The 16,254-nt window shown below is 39.5% G+C and overlaps 1 protein-coding gene across 2 annotated transcripts in view; it reads right to left on the bottom strand.

Annotated features, from left to right (window-relative positions):
• Positions 1 to 4,503: 4,503 nt before the first annotated feature.
• The window catches only part of PLXDC2 (plexin domain containing 2), a 425,012-nt gene continuing 413,261 nt past the window's right edge, over positions 4,504 to 16,254 (bottom strand). For both annotated transcript variants that reach the window (XM_070380982.1, XM_070380981.1), the window contains exon 14: positions 4,504 to 15,467. In XM_070380982.1, coding sequence (XP_070237083.1) covers positions 15,351 to 15,467 — 117 coding nt within the window. In that variant the 3' untranslated portion in view covers positions 4,504 to 15,350. The remainder of the gene's footprint in view (positions 15,468 to 16,254) is intronic.

Raw genomic sequence — 16,254 nt, 5'->3', positions numbered from 1 at the left:
CTAAATGGGAAGGAAATCCAAAAGAGATGGGATATATGTATACACATAGCTGATTCACTTTGCTATACAGTAGAAACTAACACAACATTTAAAGCAACTCTATACCAATTTGGGGGGGGGTGCTGCAAAAAAGAATGCACTTGACCTGCAAGGCCATGCATGATCTTTAAAATCTTTAAATACAGAGTCAGGTTCAGGGAGCCAACTGGCCTCACGACTGGCATCTCCTTGATTTCCCTGATGACTAACTCAGGAGTTTATCTGCTTCCTTGGAGAGCTCCGAAATACATCAATATACCCACAAATGATCCAGAGGTGGTTTGCATTGAAATCCTCTCACAATTGAGACCTGACACAGTCAAATAAATAAATAAAAATAAATGTTAATAAAAGTTATGTCTATATTGACAGGGAAGAAATTGATGATGTCTCATTTTCCTATTTTGTCCTCATCATGGAGGCAAGTCAGGAGGTCTTGATTGTCTGGGTTGTCCTGGGATTTTTAGGAGATGAATAAAGAGCTCTTGTAGAAGAAGTTGAAGAGATGGATACACCTGGCCTGGTCTACCTGATTCCACATGACAGTCTGTCAGACTGTGCTGTGCTCTTACTTTGGGAAAAAGGAATGTATAATTTGCTGTAAGGGATGCTTACAGAGGAGGGGGAATTTCTCCCATGCCATGGGGCTGTTAACCCTAGAATCATGCCCCAGCCCCTCCTTCAAGTGGAAACTAAGTGCCCTTCTCTGATTGTCAGATTCAACTACAAAAGGAGGTAGCTGCCAGATGAAAAAGAAGAACTGCTTGGAAACAGCTGGGCCCAAGATAGTGGAGGGCCTGACCTCCAGTAGACCTTGAGACTCATTCTACACTCATTGTAATATGTTAACATGCTAAGTGATGCACCCATCAGTGCCAAGACAGTTGATGGTTGCCACGACAACAACTGGAAGAACCCATTCTCTGTGCAAGTCTTATTTTCTCTCCATTATCTAGGTGGGTCTTATTCTCTTCCCATTGTGAGATATTTCTTAGTCTTGAAATGGAGCATTGCCTCAATTTCTCATCCAAACCACGCCCCTATCCTCGGATATGTCACAATCATTCATTCTTTCCTCTCTTTACTTAATTCTTTCTTTTTTACCTTGACTTTCCTATATATATTGCATCTCAGCCCCAATCTAGTTGAGAAGTTGGTTTGCAAACTAAGTTCCTACTTTTCTATTCATTGACCACCGAATAAACTTGGGATGTTCCAGTGTCAGCATCAGTTTCATTACTGAATGCGAGAATCCAAGAAGAAAAAAGAACCTTCCTGGTGGAGACAAAGGGTCTGACTTGGCTAGGACCTTGGCGTGTGTCCAGACAAGCAATTGATAAACATCGGATTTTATTAAAGGGACACATAGAGGCCAGATCTGAGAACTAAGAAGGAAGAGTAGTCATGGAACAGCAGCCAGACTTGAATAGTTATCTCCAGGTGGTCTCAAGATTTCTCCCCTGTGATTCATTCATTACTTTGCCTACTGGGTCATCTTTCTGAAATGGTCTCGTTTTTATGGCTTCTCTGCTTCTTAACTTTCTAGCGTATCTACTGCTTTCAAGTTATACTCTGAAGGCCTGTCTGTGGATGTCATCAAGGGCTTTACTCTCCAGCCATCCTCTCATTGTTTCTCTTCCTTGGCCAGTCCATTTGCTCCTAGCCACCCCATCCTGAAGTATTGGAGCTGAAGCTCCAGTTCTTTAGCCACCTGATGTGAAGAGCCGACTCACTGAAAAAGACCCTGATGCTGGGAAAGATTGAAGGCAGGAAGAGAAGGGGACGACAGAGGATGAGATGTTTGGATGGCATCACTGACTCAATGGACATGAGTTTGAACAAGCTCTGGGAGATGGTGAAGATCAGTGAAGTCTGGGGTGCTGCAGTCCTTGGGGTCGCAAAGAGTTGGACATGACTGAGCACCTGAACAACAACAATAATCCCATCCTTGGGCTGCCTCTGTTGTCCCCTGCTAAAGGCCTACTCACCTGCCAAGATCACGTTCAAATATCACTTCTTCCATGGAAGCTCTCCTGATGGCTTCTATACAGAATTGACTCTCCCCTCCTCTGCAACGTAACTATATAACTGTGTTAATATTTCTATCCTATGCCTGTTATCCTTGATCTGCTGTGTTTGTTTAAAGGTGTCTCTCCTCTATTACACTACAGGCTAATTGAAAACAAGGATTTCATCTTCTTTGTTTGTGTAGCCCTGTAGTCAAGCACCCTGCATAGCATGGGGTATGTATGTATATAAAGTTGCTCAGTCATGTCTGACTCTTTGCAACCTCATGGACTATAGCCTGCCAGGCTCCTCTGTCCATGGAATTCTCCAGGTCAGAATACGGGAGTGGGTAGTCATTCCCTTCTCCAGGGAATCTTCCCAATGTAGGGATCAAACCTGAGTTTCCTGCATTGCAGATAGATTTGTTACCATCCAAGCCACCAGGGTTAGCAGAGATTAGACATCAATAAATTTTAATTAAAATAAACCAAGGGGGGAAAAAAAATTCCTGACTGCATGTCAGAAAGCTCTGATTCTAAAAACAATGGTTTGGAATAGAGGACCTGTGAGAAGACTTGAATTTATAGGAGACAGATCTACAGCTAATTTAAAAGTTTTATGATTGTCATTAACATCTTTTCTTTAATATTTCCACTGCATTATTAAAGAGATGGCACACATTAAATGATTTTTCAAAGCACTGGCCTTAATGTTTTTTACTGTTAGGGAAAGTTGCAAGATTTACATTAATACATTTTTCCTTTTGGCATCAGGAAGCAATTTACACCATTTAAAATGGTAGTTCTGAATTTACTACGTGATTTCAAAGTTTAATCAACCCAGTTCAAAAGATCCAGACAGAGGTAAAGATTTAAAAAGAAAATCACTATTGAGTTGCACAGAATAATTGTTCAACCAGTACCACTGACTGGAATTCTAGCTTCTGGCACTTGCTTCCTGGCCCAAGTTCAGGCTTGGGCATACTTGGTGTTGATAAAAGAATAGCCTGAGAGTGATAGATCAGAAAAGAGAAAGGATATTTGGAACTCAAAGCATCTCACTTCAGACATTCTACTTTAATTAGCTAACAAAGGGGTAAGATCATTTCCAGTTAGGGAAAAGGGGACGGAATCAGGGAGAACCTTCAGTAATTTCTTTGGAAGGTCATGGGAGTTTGTGAACCAAACTAGTGTCAGAGGCAGGAGCTGAACTTCAGCCCCATGATTTATTCCAGTTTGAGGGTGTTTTTATTTCATACTGGCTGCTCAGATCCTCCCACCTACCTGGTCCAGGAGGACTCAACCAAGTCTCCACCTAGACATCCCAGGTCCTCCGTTTTCTACAGTTCACTCTAGTTGGTATCAGTCTTACACTAGGGCTTGTTTAGAAACAAAAACATGGTCCAAAAGGACATATGCACTCCAGTGTTCATTGCAGCACTGTTCACAATAGCTAAGACATGGAAGCAACCTAAATATCCATCGACAGAGGAATGGATAAAGATGTGGAACATATACACAATGGAATATTACTCAGCCATAGAAAAGAATGAAGTGAAGCCATTTGCAGCAATATGGATGGATCCAGGGATTGCCATACTGAGTGAAGTCAGATAAAGAAGGAGAAATGTTGTATGACATCTTTTATATGTGGAATCTAAAAAAAAAAAAAAAGGATACAAATGAACTTATGTACAAAACAGAAACACACTCACAGACTTAGAGAATGAACTTATGGCTGCCGGGAGCGGGGGAAGGATGGGGGAAAAGGATAGTTAGGGAGTGAGGAATCCACATGTACACACTGCTATATGTAAAATGGATAACCAATAAGCACCTACTGTATAGCACAGGGACTCTACTCAATGTTGAGTTCAGTGGCAGCCTGGATGGGAGAGCAGTCTGGGGGAGAATGGATGCCTGTATATGTGTGGCTCAGTCCCTTTGGTGTCCACTGGAAACTATCACAACATTGTTAACGGGCTATACTCCAATATAAAATAAAATGTTAAAAAAAAGAAACAAAAGGACTTCCTATCCTTTCACTAGCCTACAGCTCTGGACACTGCACTCAGATTTTCTTCCACAATAGGGAAAATGTTTCAAAGGCTAATGGTGGAAAGGAACAAAAATACCTTGAAAGACAAGGGTAAACACATTTAAGAAATGAAAACAGGGCTTCCCTGGTGGCTCCATGGTAAAGAATCTGGCCAATGTAAGATACACAGGTTTGATACCTGGTGTGGGAAGATCCCATATGCCACGGAGCAACAAAGCCCGCGCACTGCAGCAATTGAACCTGTGCTCTAGAGCCTGTGCTCCGCAGCAACAGAAGCCACTGCGCTAAGCCTGTGCGCCGCAGCTGGAGAGTAACCCCCGCTCCGTGCAACTAGAGAAAAGCCCTCACAGCAATGTAGAACCAGCGCAGTCAATAAATAAATAAAACTATTTTAAGAAATTAAAACAAAACGATCATTTATTGTTTTTAATATGTAGTCAAATATGACAGCAGTATTACACAAATTGCTCCCTTCTCCCCCTTCTAAAAATTCCCAAATATGTTGACTCCAACTGAAAGTGAAAAATAAAAAATAAATGATTTAATTCTGAAAATAGCAATTGACAGAGAGAAGACATATGGCATTTGGTCACAACCAGCTTCCAGACCTGAAAAGATGAATTGTGTCACCAAGGCAGTTGATACACTGCGCTTTCTTACAAAATGATTACTAGGAAAAATAAACAAACCAGATTTTTCACATACTGTAAGCAAAAGAAATGCAGAAAAATTGGTTTAAGAAGCTGAGGAAAACTTCAGTGAATTATTGCAATCATAATGATCCCCAGGTAAGAGATAGATGGCAAATGAATAGACTGTAAGGAAATACATTGAAACTTAGATAATTAATCTTATAGTGAAAATAATCAAGAAGATTGCAGACGTATGTAGCATCCAAATTACTGAATTTAAACAGGGGATTCCAGTAAGGTCTTCTGCTATCATATACCATCAGTGCAAATTCAGATACAATCATTTTTACATTTGCAGGTTCAGGTAAGTCAAGCACGAGGTCATCGAGGAAGTATTTGAATGTGATTTTACTATGAAAAAATGTGATCTCCAGTGTCTCATTGACATGGCAAAAGAAGTAGGAATGATGCCAGGAGGATTGGAGTAAATTCAAAACGCTCAGTTTTCTGAGGATTAAATGAAGTTTTGGAAAAACCTCAGTAAAATTAACCTTCACCTGACAGACATGTCCTTGATTTGAAGCCCAGGGCGGTGGAAAAGAGAAACAAACTCAAAAGTGTGACAGCCTTACCCACTGCCTTTCCTTTTGTTGGGGGTTGACTGGGTGGTGGTATTTAATCACTAAGCTGTGTCTGACTCTTGGCGACCCCACAGACTATTGCTTGCCAGGCTTCTCTGTCCATGGGATTTCCCAGGCAAGAATACTGGAGTGGGTTGCCATTTTCTTCTCCAGGGGATCTTCCCAACTCAGGGGTTGAACCTGTGCCTTCTGCATTGCCAGGTGGATTCTTTACCACTGAGCCACCAGAGAAGCCCTGTGTGTAGAGGGTCAGATTTTCCCCTCAGTGTTCTCTTTCAGCAGCTCCATAGTGAGCTTTGTGATTCTGACAAAGGCTACAATTATACCCACTTTGAAATACATTTACAAATATTCTGTGTGCTGGTGCAACTGGCATGAAACACAGACAGCTCTCCCCTCCCCGGGTGCCCAGTTTCTCCTCCTTTCACCCTTCAGCGTTTCAGATGACCACAAGCGGAATTACCAGAAACAGTAGTAAATTCCTGGCATTGGAAGTTACCATGATCCCAGCTGGCATGCAAAAAAAAAAAAAAAGCCTGTTTCTTTTTTCCCCTGAAAATAATGTTCTTCCCAGGCACTGTTCAAATGCCTCAAATGAGGCAAATGAGAGACTTGTTTTGACCGACCAACGAAAAGACTTCCCTCATCTCAGCTAAGGCCCTGAAATGAGGCAAACGAGAGATTTGTTTTGACCGACCAATGAAAAGACTTCCCTCATCTCAGCTAAGGCCCTGAGATTTAGTTCCAATAAACACAAAATGTTTGTGTCTCAAGAAACTTATTTCATTTCCCTAAAATGATCTTAACATTTTTTAGCAAAGGAAGCTCTGATTTCACTTGATGGTATTTTCAGAGTAGCCACTTACAGAGTAGCCAAAGAAGACACTTGGAATTTTTATTTCCTTGCTAAAAATATGACACTGAGTATATTTTTGTTGAAACTAATTTTACAATGGTTACTTAGGCATGACCACAATGTCTAGACATGAGTATGGAGTCTGGGTCCCAAGATGGTTAAACTTCACAGAGATCTAGAGCTGGGTCTGCAGAATATTGTACACTTTCCTCAGGAAAAGTATTTTATTGTATTTTATTGCCTATGTGTGGTTGGATGTCTCATGGTCTCTGGTATAAGGGAATCAAAGTACATGGTTATGCCTTGTAAGTCAGAGTGTAATAAGTGAAAAGTGTCTTTTTGGTCATTACTTACTCAAGTAATCCAATTCCCTAGGGAAAAAGCCTTATGAATTTAGCATTGGTGCCATAGAAGAGGTACAGATGGGTAATGGCTGAGTTTTAGCTAAAATGGGGCCACCTCTGCCTTCTGGATGTCATGTGTTTCTTGGCATAACTGGCGGGATCTGGACCCAATGTCTCAAAGTCTGGATGACTTAAATTTGAGCTGATCTTCATTGAATATGTATTTGCACATTGCTCTAAAGAAGTTGAAAATTACGCTTGAAAGCATATTTTGATCTTTATTTTTCCATGAATCATCCCCCATCCACCCATTTCTATACTTCTTCTCATATAGCAAATGTCTAAAATTAGTTTCATGCTATGTATCTATTTGATAGGCACCCAAGGTTTATGGTTACATGATAAGTAAGTGATATATTGGTCATGAATATATATATATATATATATATATATACATATTTGTAATGCTAGGGATGGGAGAGACCACTTTTTAAAAAAAAAAAGAAAACAACACTCCAGTGGTATTGACAGAAGTCACTGAGGTTTTTCAACTGAAATAAAAATGAATATATTACTATCTGCCAAGTTAAATCTTTTTACCTTATCCCATTAGGAGAGGCTTTTTTAAAAAAGTAATTTTCAAATGTTAATAAATCTTAGAAATTAGAAAAAGATGAGCAAAAGCACATGTTTTGCATTAGTTAATCTTTTATCCTGGATTTAAAGTAACATAGACTCTTTCAGTGTGGACAGTGATCTGGAAATTAATAAGAATTAACACTGAGAAGCCAATGACGATGTGTTCTATAAATTTGTTATGGAGAATTGATTCAAGAATTTAGGTAATTTTACTTGAGTAATTATCATCTTACTGCTTTGCAATAATCATTGTGAGAGCAATGGGCATTGGCTGATTTAAAATACATGTCAGGCAGGCAATAATTAGGCACATGCATTGAAATTTAAGTTGAAACTGGAAAATCTTAGTCAAAACGTTAAGTATCACCATAGCATCTGAGATGACAGTGGTAAAGAAGGAATTCATACACACACTCGAGGATCTCCTAGGTTGGAGTTTTCTGATTTCTGTGATGGTCTTGGTAGGGAAAGGTCTCTCTGGCTGTTCTTGTCAATACTCTATAGCCTTGGATATTATAATCAAAGCTTTCAATTATGTGTGTATATTAGCAACTTGTAGTAAACAATGAAGAATGCTTCCAAAGTCTGGGTTGGTCTTTTAGCAAAGGAGTAGAGGAAGACCTGATACTCCAGTTGGAGGTTTGTTGTTATTTGTAAGATACTCTTAAGGGGTTGTCTCATAATGTCACTGACTTTTCCAATTGGTGCAGCACAGACTCAAGTACAAACACAGGGTTTTTTATAGTAAATCACTGATCCTACAGGAAAACTAACCTAAGGCACATTGAATCAGCAGGAACTTTGGCTTGATAGGTTTAGATAGTACAACTCAGACATCTCCAACTTGCAATTATTTGGGACAGTCTGGTTTTTTTTCCCCCAAAGAGGGACAATAAAAAGAAATCAATATCAGAAATAGAAAAGAAAAAAATATTTCATGTAGATATACTTAAAATTGGACATACCAAACATCAACTTCTGTGCACATTTTGAAAGCAAAGACGATGGAGCAAGATTTGCAGATGTGTGAAATACCCAGAAGAAAACTCCTTGAAGTCTCTGAGATACTGAAGCTGTGTGACACCAACTCCCTGACTGAGGCCAACACCCCTGTGGCAGCTATTTCAGGGCAAAGCAAAAACACCAAACAGCCTTATCTCTTGCTATGAGAAAGTAAATCCCCAAGTTCCAGAGATAAACAAACGATCTTCGGATCTCTCAATAAATTTGTAAAACTAGGAGATGATGAAACCGAAAAAGATGATGTTCGGTTGTGATTGAACTAGTGACTTTTACAGTCCCTTCTCATACAAAGAGTTTACGATGCCAAGTCTTATTATTAATTAAAAAAAAACTATTTATAATGAAGATTAAGTGCCAAGGAAAAGAGAAACATTTCTTTTTATCTCCTGATATATTTTGTTCATTAGATAATTCAGTAGTTTGCCCAATCTCATCCCAGGGGATATTTGGCAATGTCTGGAGACATCTTTCATTGTCACAGCTGAGATATGTGTGTGTGTGTGTGTGTGTGTGTGTGTGAGCTACCAGCATGTAGTCAATGGGAACTTGGTAAGCTGGCAAACACTCTGCAATGCAAGGGACCACTCCACCACCCCATCCCCAGCTGTGAATTATGGGACCCCAAATGTCAATAGGGCTGAGGCTGAGAAAACCTGAGACAATCTAATGAATGACAAACAACCACACATACCTAAAGTGCAAATGCTTCATTGATCTATGGATACTTCCAGAAGACCCTGAAAAGATGGCATTGATAAATCACAAAGCCACAGTAGAAATATGAGAATAAGATAGTGAACTATTATTACATCTAATCAGGAAGAATTCAAATGACCTAAAAAGTCCCTCTGGGACTGGGACAACTTTGAATGAGTAACTTTTCTTCTCATAAGTGAAATTAACACATCATTTGAAATTGAGCAAACAGCAGAGATGGGCAATGATGTATCATATTTCAGAAACATTCCTCAGAAAAGTACTTGAAAGTTCCCTATCTTAGTAGAATAGAAATTAGAACTGGAAATTGGATAGAGTAATAGTGAGCTGATCAATTTGCAAAGTTGTGTTTGAAGATTTTACCCTATTACAATTATCAGTGGACATGCCTGATCTCTTATTGTTTGTACCTATCACTGTATATCACAAGACCTAGCACAGGAACTTGGTTCCAGTAGGTGCTCAATAACTATTTAAGTGAACTGGGTGGTTGAATGAATGAACAAATGAAGAAATAAATCAAAGTGCCCTGTAAAATGTAAAGTGCTTTACGAACACAAGGAAATAGGAGTACATAGTATGTAATGCCACTGACCTCGTAACATTTGCTCCAAAGAGCTTCTTAGGCTCCACTAGTTTAAAAGCAAATAAAAATTGTGATAATTCAGTAAGAAAATCTGCTATGAAGATGACTAGTTTTCATGTACATCTGGGAAGAAATGAAGCAAAGGCAGAGCAATTTTAAGTGACACAAGATAGTATTGCTAACTTAGATGGCCATAGGTAGGGGCATGTAAAACCAGATAAAGACCTTGCAATAACCAGAACTGGAACTACTGGTACCATTCTTAGGACAACCACTTGATGGCGGAAGGTTGATCCAATGTTCTCTATTCTAGGACAGAGCAGAGAGTCAGGATAGCAAATAAAAATTGCTTTTAGGCAGACTGTGCCTTCTAAGGGCTTTCCTAATGGCTCAGAAGGTTAAGAACCTGCCTGCAATGCAGGGGACCTGGGTTCAATCCCTGGGTCAGGAAGATCCCCTGGAGAAGGGAATGGCAACCCACTCCAGTATTCTTGAAACTGTGTGATTGGCTTTAAATACTGACGGAGGGGGTGTAGGCCAAGAGAATTGGAACAAAAATGAATAGTCAGGAGTTTTAAGATCAAGGCCCACTTCTGATGTTGGGCACATGACTATATCTCTCTGGGCCTCAATTTTCTGATCTGTAAATGAAGAGGTTGGATTAGATGACCTTCCATGATTCTGGTATATAGATGATGATGTCAAAAACTGGAGGCTGGTAAAGTAAAAGCAAGAGCAATCTCTGGGAATTAATAAAATACATCTTAATAAAATATCTAAAAAATGCCTGAAGAAATACAAAGCAAAATAACAATTCAAAGGAGGAAAGAGCCTTAACCGCAGCATCTATTTTTCAGTTAATCTTACTTAAATATTAATTTCTTATCACGGAAGTGTCTTGAATCAAGGCATGAGTTTCAGCAAAACTTTTCTTATTGCCCTGGGCAATAGACACTAGGGCATTGTCAAACTTATACTCCCTCAGAATAAGGAAATAACATAAGAATTTACCTTTTTGCCAAAACTAAGAAATCACACTAATCTGAGAATATGTATTATCTGAATATGACAAAATTAAATTTTATTCTTTTTATGTAGTTTGCATTTGCAAATTTTTACATTTAAAATTAAGTTCCACCTACTGTTATATTTTAATGTGTCAGGCCCTTACACTTGTGTTACAGGGAGAAAATGCATATTTGAAATGATTTGTTTGAGGTACTCTCCTCTAAAGAGAAGCCTGCTGGTCAGCTCCTGGGTTTCTCTTTGTTGTGAAGAGTTAACTGGGGAATCAGAAAAAACCGGAGAAGCTCAGGGACACTAAAGAACAGAGCCCGATGAAGGATGCACCCAGGACTTTGAGAGAAAGCATGGTTGAGGCTGATGTCAGGCAGGGGGAACATAAGATAAAATATTAATATGGGGAAAAAGGAATTGAAGCGATTCCTGAGTGTAAGTTCCTTTGGCATTTCCTCAAGAACTGTACTGATCTGATTGTCTTTGAATGCTTTTAGGATGGATGGACTTTCTTCCCTCAGAATACAAGTTCGTGCTGGTACTGGGCCAGGAGATGTGCTTTATATGGGTTGTACATGAGTGCTTAGTTGTTCAGTTGTGTCCAACTCTGCAGTCCTGTGGACTGTGGACCACCAGGCTCCTCTGTCCAAGGGATTTTCAAGGCAAGAGTACTGGAGTGTGTTGCCATTTCCTCCTCCACCGGATCTTTCCCGACCCAGGCATCAAACCTAGGTCTGCAGGCGGATTCTTTACTGTCTAGGCAACCAGGGAAGCCCCATCTTTGGGTTCAATTGACATAAGGTTTTAAAAGTCTGTATGTTTAGTCAATCTATATAATAATAATCTTGCAAGGAAGACAGGATAGAAATATTTTTATTTTCCAAACTTGCAAATGGAAACTTCTAGTGGTAAAAGTGATTTTCCTGAGGACATAGTGGAAACTCAAAACCGTGTCAGCTGGGATTCTTTTCATTATTTTAAGCTGCCTCTCTGAAGAAAAACAGGTCCAGGAACTATCAAATCTATTTTTTTATCCTCCTCCTTTTCTCCAGGAAGAAAGTGAAAGTGTTAGTCGCTCAATCGTGTCCGACTCTTTGTGACCCAATGGACTGTAGCCTGCCAGGCTCCTCTGTCCATGGAATTCTCCAGGCAAGCCATTGCTTCTCCAGGGGATCTTCCCAACCCAGGGATCGAACCTGGGTCTCCTGCATTGCAGGCAGATTCTTTACTGTTTGAGCCACCGAAAAGGAAAGACTTCTACAGCAGAGTTAATAGAATTTTCTGCAAAGACAGGAGCCTTCAGTGGTGTCTAGTATGGAAGCCACAAGTCCCATGTGACTTTTGGAGGCTTGAAATATGGCTAGAGTGACTGAAGAACTGAATTTTTACTTAATTTTAGTTAATTTAAATCGTTCAATTTGGCTAGTGTATATATTGGACAGTACATCCTAGAAGCTTCCTGTGAGACTGCCCCATTTGTATGTTCTCAGTTAATAAGTTGTATCTGAATCTTTGGGACCACACAAACTGTGGCCCACCAGGCTTCTCTGTCCATGGAATTTCCCAGGCAAGGCATACTGGAATGAGTTGACACTTTCTTCTTCAGGGAGTCTTTGAGACCCAAGGATTGAACCCCGTCTCCTGCATTGGCAGGTGGGTTCTTTACCACTGAGCTAGACATCCCAAATTAAAATAATAATTGGAGGGAAATCGCATTTTATTATTTAGCTTTCTATTTGTTAGCACATGTTGAATTTCAAACCTTTCATAAACAAATCAACACCGTGGTCAGTTTCACCTCATTGGCTTAAGATATTTTTCTTGACTTTTAATACCTTTGAAAAGTGAAAGTGTGTCCAACTCTTTGCAACTCCATGGACTGTAGCCTGCCAGGCTTCTCTGTCCATGGGATTCTCCAGGCAAGAATTCTGGAGTGGGCAGTCATTCTACTCCCAACCCAGGGATTGAACCTGGGTCTCCTACACCACAGGCAGATTGTTTACTGTCTGAGCCATCTGGGAATCCTTTCCCTATTCACTAAATGTTTTTACAAATAATTAAGATGAAATAACTAACTTCCTCTATAGCACCATTTATCTGATTTTTCTAGAACTTTGTATATGTTCCTTTGCTTTTATTCTCCTTTTACTAGGTTCATAGTATATGAAATAACATGCAGATGCATCTTTTCTAATACATAATATATGAAAAGTCCAAAGCACCAGAGTCCATTCTGAATTTCCAGAAACTCTGTGAATGTCTGCTCTTCCTTTGCAGTAAAGGGGCACCAAGAACAAACCAGAGGTACAGAGTTGAATGAAAGTTTCATGAAAAAAAAAAAAAAGGATTCAGTCAGCCTTTTCTCTTACCTCTAAAAGATTCATCAACAACAGAAACATCTCACCACCTTTAACTCCTGATTTGGCTGGGAAGTTTTCCCATACTTCAGCAGCCTTTTCACTTTCCCTTATTGCGTGCTCTTGAGCACTGGACAATTCAGAGAGTTTTAGGTTATTTTACAAAATTGGCATTTTTTAAAAAATCAAAAGTGGAAGATGAACTTTGAAAGGGATAGAAATTACACCACTACTTCAAAGAATTAAGAAAGGTGTTGGATATATATATGCAGGATTTATATAACTGTCAATCAGCTGTATTGGAAGCCACACTTAACACAAAAGCAAGTGAAAGAAGCATCAACTTATCCTAGAAGGAATCGTCTATGTGTTCCTTATGCCTTTGTAGAATACCTGTTGCACCAGTTATATTGGCAAGTCATTTGGTAATTGCTAACTGACCAAACCTACTCCACAAGAAATAAATTGGTTTATTTCATATCAACTGAACGCAGAGAGCTATAGCAGTCATCACACCCTTCAATCACCTTGCTTGTCAATTTTTTTTTTTTGCAATTGTTGTCTAAGCAGGTTAGGGGAAAAAATTAACACCCTCATCAGGTACTTTAAAATGTTAAGCAAAATATACTTGATGGAAAATGGCACGAGTTTACATCAGACGGTTGTGAGGGTAATATGTGATACTCTGTTAGTGGACCGATGTCATTTGATGTAGACACTGTGTACAGATGCTGAGTTGGTAGTAAAGTGCTACTTACAAGACAGCTCTGCTTCTTGATACCTGAATCTGCAAATGCTGGACATGGGTACCTTATGAGAACCAACAGCTTCTTGGCACAACATGTAAGTTTCATGGGTCGAGATGTTGATAAAATTGTACACACAGTACCTGAATTCAAACTTTAGGAGCTCAGTATATATATTAACCACTTTCCTCCTCTGGGGGTGGAGGGTGCCTTTCCTGTCTTCACTCACAGGGATGGTTCAAAATCTGGACTGTGATTATAGGGCAAACAACAGATCCATCTAAGGAGCTTTTTGCATCTGCTTTATTTTTCCAGGGAGGGAAGGGGTTGATATGAACGGGAGAGCGGCTCCAACAGGCAGGAAAATCGATCGGTGCTGCAACCAGTTGAACCACTTCCACTAAGTGACATAAAAATATTCTAATATTAAGGATTATTTTACAACTCTATGGAAGTATGCAGTAATGCATCTCGCATTTGTTTTGTCTTGATGACAAAATGCACTCTGAGTCACAAGAGCCTGCCTTGTGTTAGTTATAAACAAAAATATATTTATATATATATATTTATGTAACTACTATGTGCTTTAAAGAAAATTACTGTATGATTCAGCAGGGTTCTTTCGCTCTTTTTCTCACCAGGGATATGCTGACTTGAAAGCCTTCTTAGATAGGAATCGACAATGAAATGGGCCTCTCAGACTTAAACAGCAAACAGTTAAAAAAAAAACCAAAACACCAAAAACCTCATATGCTTAGAATCCCTTAAACATTTTTGCTTCAAAAACGATTAAGGAACTCATGGTACTGTGTCCTTCTGTTTCCTTCAGCCAAGAACAACTGTGGCTTCACAGGACTTCACAGTTGGGAGGTGGAGGTGATGCTTCTGAAAACCAATCAGATGTTTTACTCTGGGGTGGGGGGAACCAGAAGCCTGGTTTGTCCCTCCCTCTGTCCTCATGCTTAGCTAAAAGGCTACAATCCTGTCACTGCTTACACAGAAGGCATCCAGGAAGAGGGAGGCCAAGTCGGAACTGGAAAGATAAAAGACTCATCCTGTAAAGTAGCGAACTGGTTGGAACAGGTGGGTCTGGTGGTTGGAACAGGTGGGTCTAGACCAGCAAAACAAAATCCTTCAGCCACGTGTCTTGTGGAAAGACACAAAATCTCTTCTTTTGTGTCTGTTTGGGCCCCTGCATCAGCTACTTTTCTCAGCAAACTGGAAATATCTGTCACTGTTCTTTTGAGTGAATGGGTTCAGGCTTTGGAACACAATTATCAGAGAAGAATATTTGAACCAAAGGTATAGATCCCTTGTGAACTAAAGCTTTATTATTATTTTTTTTCTCGATCCCTTTGCACCCTGCACCTTAAGCCAACAGCACTGTAATCTTGTCATATTTCTGATAAGTCCACAGGAGATGTGCTGAGTGAACTATAGAGGTCATTCCACTAGGGAATTTTATGTTCAGTGGTAACTGATATCCTCTATAAGTTTAAAAAAATTTTTTTAACCCTTTCTGGGCTGGGCTTGTCCAGAAATCTCATCTCCTTCTGGCTAGAGCAGCTTAGGGCTCCTGTGTGTATGTGTGTGTGTGTGTGTGGGTGTGTGTTTGTCTTAAAGGTATAGGCAAATTTTTAGTCTTAACACCTGTAAGCCAGCACTGGTGCTGTTCTGTCCTAGAAATTTTAGCACTGCTCTGATACGATAAAACCTTCTTTCTCTCCAACTGGTTCAACTTCAGCATAGGCAGGATGGCCAGAACCTCTTCGGAACTTCATTGCTGGCCATCTGCTTGGGCGTCTCTGAAACAGAAAAATGCAAAAGGAGTGAAAAGCACAGTACCGGTCACATCATAAGAAAAGTATATTTGCCAACTATTTCAGATGAACTTCTGAATTAAATGTAGCAACATATTAAATGATCTCATTGCCACCACAGTTGAAATTATACATGCCCAAAGCACCCTGCTTGACTCTCTATTATGGCACTACCAGCACGTCCCAGATGACAGTCCCTTGGCCAAAGCTACCCCCCAAAGGATTGAGAGTTTCTCAAAGACATGGTTTATGCTTTATGCATATTTACGTCTAAAAGACTCCATTAAATGTCCAGATGTAACTAAGCAAAAATGAACAGTCATGAAAAACAAATTTTCTTAATATATAACCATGGACACCTTCTCTTTAGAAGTAAATAGTGATATCACTTCATTTCATTTATTAATTCACTCAAAAAACCTAAGACCATAAAATTCTGCACAGTTATTAGAAGTGTGCTTCAAATTTGGTGTTTAGACTTCCTAGCAAAAACCAAACTAAAAGATCAATCACCTTAATATCTTAAGAATTAATTTATTAAGCTAAGACATCCCATAGATGACTTTTTGTGTTTGAAAATGAACAGATGTCATGCCCTGAAAACTGAATCCAACGTCAGAGGTTGTGAATAATCTCAAACCCATGTAAATAATTGCACATACAGACAATGGTCTTAAAATACAGGTTACTTGTATTGACACTTCTCCCTAACCCTATGTTTATCAAACAAACCTTTTGTGATTTACAAACAGAAGTGATGAAATAAATTATT

This window comes from Bos mutus, chromosome 13 (assembly GCF_027580195.1).
Source record: "Bos mutus isolate GX-2022 chromosome 13, NWIPB_WYAK_1.1, whole genome shotgun sequence".
NCBI lineage: Eukaryota > Metazoa > Chordata > Mammalia > Artiodactyla > Bovidae > Bos > Bos mutus.
Note: the sequence above shows the minus strand (reverse complement) of the source record. Positions and strands in the feature narration are given on the sequence as shown.